We start from the raw sequence: 5,084 nt of genomic DNA on the forward strand, positions 1-5,084 counted from the left end.
CTCCCCATTATATCCCTCTCAGATGCCGTTTTTTTTTTTTTTTTTTTTTTGTACAGGTATTTATTCCAGGGAGTTTGTAACCGCAGTCAATTTCCGTGACTAAGTTGTATAATTACAGGTGTGGCGAACAAATCTGAAAGCTGAAACAAAAGATTTGATTTGATATGAACGAATGTTTTTTTTTTCTTTTCTTTTCTTCTTCTTAAATATATGACCGACTGCGTGGCTCCAGCTCTGAAAGTAATTATAACAGCGTCGGTTCAGAGCTGAATCGGGATGCTTCAGGGGGCTGATGTAAAACTTGGGTTCAATGAGGTATCATCCTAATTTACAGCTACAGATAAGGGGGCTGAGTCTGTCATAAAATTAAAGAAAAAAAAATCACCCTACTTCCCTCCCCTACCACCATACTCCCACCTCCTCCCTCCCCAGGACTGGATTGCACCCCGGGCAGAATAGCAGAGAACTGGAGCCGATCCGCCATATGTTCTTGGCAGATAAGTAAATAATTTGAATGCGCCATGTTTCTTTCTTTTAATTAATGCCACCCTGCGAATGAGAGCCAAACTATATGAGCCTCCTCGACGAAGGCTGAGCTGTCACCCAAACTGAACAAAAGAATCGCAACAAACGCATTGACAAGTAAAAAAAAAAAAAAAAAAACTATAGAAAAAGGAGAAAAAAGAAAAACGCGGGTTCGATTCCCATTCAAGTCCTGCTGTAAAGTCCAAACTCACGCACAGAAAAAGAAGGGGAAAAAAAGAAGTGGGGTGATTTAGCGCTGCATGCTCGACGCGGACATGTTGAAAGGGAAAGTTAAGCGGGGGGGAAAAAACACACAGAAAGAAAGACAGAAATCCCATCGCATTCAGCTCGTGCCATTAAAGCTATAATTAAGCGGCTCCTTGAAGTGATTAAGCAGTCAAACGGGTCGGACGGGGCGGAATCCCTCCAGGGGGAGGCCTCTTGTTGTGAACTGTCAAACATCAAAAAAACCGGTTCATCGCAGGTGGGGTCACAAAAAAACCAAAAAAAACACCTTCACCGTTTACAGGCTGCAGAGCGCAACACGCCCGGACCTCGCTTCTGTAACAACACGAATCAGTATTAATGAAAAAAGAGAGAGAGGTAAAGAGAGGAGGAAGAAGGTAAATGCGGAGGTAATTAAGACTTGTTGAGAAAATGATTTGAGTTGAAGAGGCTTGACAGCTTAAACACCAGAGAGAAACTGGAGAGAGACTGATCCTGATGCTATTCACGCACCAACAAAAGGAATTTTGAAAAGTTAATATTAGGCATCGAATATTTTTAACAACCGGTAAAACTCGAACAATAATAGTTAATATATTTTGGTGAGAAGTCCGACTTTAATCTTTTTGGTTCAAATGGAACGCAACAAATCAGTTCAATCAGATATTATCACACAGTCCAGCAGAGGATTAATGTACATATTTTATATAATGACTAAAATGTGACTTTAATAAAAGTCAAGAACTGTCGGAAGACTCGTGGGTTGAAAAAGTTTTGTGTCAAAACCTGCTGCAGTTTCTTAATCTGACAGTCAACGATCAGCACATTTTAGTGGTTGTCAAGGAAACAGTTTGAACAAATGTAATAAATTGTTCGATTTTAATTCTGTTCAGGGATGATTAATCTGTTTGGTGTTTTTTAACGTGAAATGTGAAATGAGCATATTTTATAATTAGTCAGATTTTTATCTAATGTACTTCAGTAAGTACCAAGTGCTAAAAATGAATTTCTATATTTTTCATTTAACTATTAAACGTGCATAATTCAAAGTCAGTAATATTAATAATAAAAATAATCCTCCATACCCCACAATTTAATTACATTTCTGCAAATGACTATAGAAATTGCATTGGTTTGTTTTTATCAGTGCATTGACAAACTTTCAATCATGTATCATAAAAAATATATATGCAATCTTATGTTACATTGTACGTTATAATCTTATATTTTTATTCCAATCTGGTAAGTAATGTTTTGTTTTTTTGTTGTTTTTTTTTGTAGTTGCCAACCTTATAATTATCTTACTTATTATCTCAATAACCTACAAATGCAGGGCATTGACCTGGTTGAAGACAGATTGTCTTTATTCAAAAAGTCTTTGCTCAGCACTTGAACAAAGAGCCGGAGGTATCAACCTTTCAGATACAGGATCCTTTCCATAACATGACAGCTTTTAAATTACCATCTCAGATAGAAAATACACATAGAACTCCTTGAATTCAATTAGAAGATATTCTTAAAAATAAAAATAAAAAATAAAAAAATGAACTAAAACAATTAAAAAAAAAGAGAACTCAAATGAAATGACGTTTGGGACTATATTAGCACAGAACCACGTGGAGAATGTAAAAATTAAACATTTTGATTCCCCCCGCCCCCTCCTCCTGCTTTGTCATCTTAAATTAGACCGTCAACTTTTATATTTCTTTTTTTTAATTATTATTATTTTTGTTAAATATAAATAATAAAACCCGTATAAAAAGCAGCCTATGAGTCTGGACGTTCTGTACCAAAAACGTCATTCTAAATTTGCCAAAAAGAAAAAAAAAAAACAACAAAAAAACAAAACAAAACAAAAAACGAAAAAAAAAGTGGACTAATTAGGCCTATACAGGTATTTGATCTCTAATTGTGCCAGCCAATTTTTTTTTCTTAAAAAAAAGTAGTAGCCTATATCAGAATCATCAACACAAATCAGCATATCATTGAAATGTACATAATAAATAAAGTTAAAGGCCTCCCTTTCTGGTTGCCATAAACGTTATAACATTTACATTTCTTACAGTTCACTGCGCTCCGTCCTTCACATCCAACTCCAGCTCCTCTGCCCGGACAGGAACTTGTTGGATTTTTTTTTTTTATTAAATTTTTTTTTTTTTTTTTTTTTAGTTTTTCGTCTTTTCCCTCATTTTTGCCAGAACAAGTCCCCTTCAGATAACACTGTTCGTGCCTTTTTTTTTTAATTGGCCGCGCTGTCCGTAACATATTTACATGCATTCCTGTATTCAAATGACATTAAAAACATGGGTTGTGTGAGTGTGTGTGTGGGTGTGGGTGTGTGCGTGTGGTGGGGGAGAGGAGCAGAAGAGTCTTGAGGGTTACATGGCGGTGGCGTGTGCGGATGAGTAGGGGTCTATCCCAGTCTTGGTCATACCTGGAAACAGTATGTAAGCCACAGGGGGCTGTAAACTGGACGTCGACCAGGCCGTGCAGTTGCACGGCACGACGTAGCCCGGGTTCGTGGGCGACGGGTGGGTGTGGGTGTGCTGGCTAGGGCACCCGAGGGTGCCGAACGCGCCGTTCTGGTATCCCAGCGAGGAGTAGGGCAAAGTGCTGGTGCTCAACGTGTGGGGCATCTCCTGGGTCATCTTTTGGATGGCGCTGGAGCTGAACTGGGTCGGGTCGAGGAAGGAGTAAGGGGCGGAGGTCGGGGGCAGGAACGCCCGGGCTTTCTCCGAGGAGCCCAGGAGGGAGTCGGCGGCCGACACGGGCAGTCCCTTCAAGTGGTCGGTGTCCCCGAGGTAAGGCAGAGGGAAGACGTAGCGGTCCTTCTTCAGCAGGTTCTTGGGTTTGCGCCTGGGTCGGTACTTGTAGTCGGGGTGTTCCTTCATGTGTTGCGCCCGCAGTCTCTTGGCCTCGTCGATGTACGGTCTCTTCTCGGACTCGGACAGCAGCTTCCACTCGGCGCCCAGCCTCTTGCTGATCTCAGAGTTGTGCATTTTGGGGTTTTCCTGAGCCATTTTCCTCCGCTGGCCCCGAGACCAGACCATGAACGCGTTCATGGGTCTCTTGATGTGATCAGCGGGCTTCGACATCTTTAAACTTAACTTCTTTCTCTGTTTTTTTTTTCTCTTTCTTTTTTATCCCCAGCGGTAATGACAAGGAAAAGTTCTTAATCGGAAAGGAAGGGAAGATATTCACCTGCGTAATTGCCAGGTACCGGTCATGCCAGTATGTTCAGCGTCTTGGGGACAGAAAAAGAAAAACCGGGCAAAAAAGAAAAAAAAAAAAGTAAAAGAAAGATCCAGCGCCCGATCGGTTCTTCCCGAGGTGAAACACTGAAGCGCGATCTCTGCAGTCCGCTCAAAACTCTGTCAGACCTGCGGCATGGAGGAGGAAAAAACAGAAAAGGGAAAAAGAAAACAACGTGCATGCAAGATGCGCACACGTTAAAAATCCACAAAGGTAAAAGCAGCGTTCCGCATTCGGTTTGCAGGAGTCATAAAAAAAGTGTCCAGCCTTAATATTGTTGTTATTAGTAATAATAATATATACTTTTCCCCCCGCTCTCCCCTCTATCACAGACTTTCTCTCTCTCTCCCTCTGTGAGGTTCGTCGTCAAGCACCTGGCTTGGAAATGAGCGGAAGAGCGTGAATACGAGCCAAAAGCGGTGAAGTTCAAAGGCTGGGCTGGTTTGCTTTCTGCACGCAATCTGACATAATCTGCAGGGCGTTCACTCACCAACCTGAACGCCCAATCAGCACCGAGACCGGCTCTTAGAGTACCTTCAGCAAAGAAAAGGGAGAAAATATAGGCTATGTACATTACAACATAAACAAAGACAGGGTGGTTGTAGAAGACAAAAAGAGGGGGGGTTAATGTACGTGGGGAGAGTGTGCGTGTGTGTGTACGTTATGAACACACACACACACACACGCACACACACACACACGCACGCACCCACACACACTCACACACACTGGGGGGTGACGGGATGCTTCCTTGCTTTCATTTCTGGCAAACAGACATGAGCTTTCAGCACCTTTTCTAGTTAAAACACAACTTCAATCCGAAGAGGTGATGAGACTTTGCAATTACGCGCTGACGTAATCAGTACAGTAAAAGTAAAAGTTTTAAATCCCAAATTACACTGGTATATATCGGCCATCATGAAATGCTATCCCGTGTTTTATAAAAACTTTTTTAAAGTTATATTATAATGGATGTATATCGCATTACAATTGGACTGAATTGGATTTATTACGTATGGTTGGCGTGGAATTAACTGGACAAAATAAAATAAATGTGGATTTTACATTGTTTTATTTAAATG

At 41.0% G+C, this 5,084-nt stretch overlaps 1 protein-coding gene across 1 annotated transcript; it reads right to left on the reverse strand.

The window, feature by feature from the left end:
* Positions 1 to 2,087: 2,087 nt before the first annotated feature.
* Positions 2,088 to 4,644, reverse strand: sox14 (SRY-box transcription factor 14). Its single transcript, XM_008407744.2, has one exon. It carries the CDS (start codon positions 3,843 to 3,845, stop codon positions 3,129 to 3,131), a length of 717 nt encoding a protein of 238 aa, XP_008405966.1. The 5' UTR covers positions 3,846 to 4,644; the 3' UTR covers positions 2,088 to 3,128.
* Positions 4,645 to 5,084: the final 440 nt, after the last annotated feature.

Source organism: Poecilia reticulata, linkage group LG4 (genome assembly GCF_000633615.1).
Source record: "Poecilia reticulata strain Guanapo linkage group LG4, Guppy_female_1.0+MT, whole genome shotgun sequence".
NCBI lineage: Eukaryota > Metazoa > Chordata > Actinopteri > Cyprinodontiformes > Poeciliidae > Poecilia > Poecilia reticulata.

Coding starts and splice junctions, on each gene's coding strand:
- sox14 (XM_008407744.2), bottom strand. CDS start 3,845: ATGTCGAAGCCCGCTGATCACATCAAGAGACCCATGAACGCGTTCATG.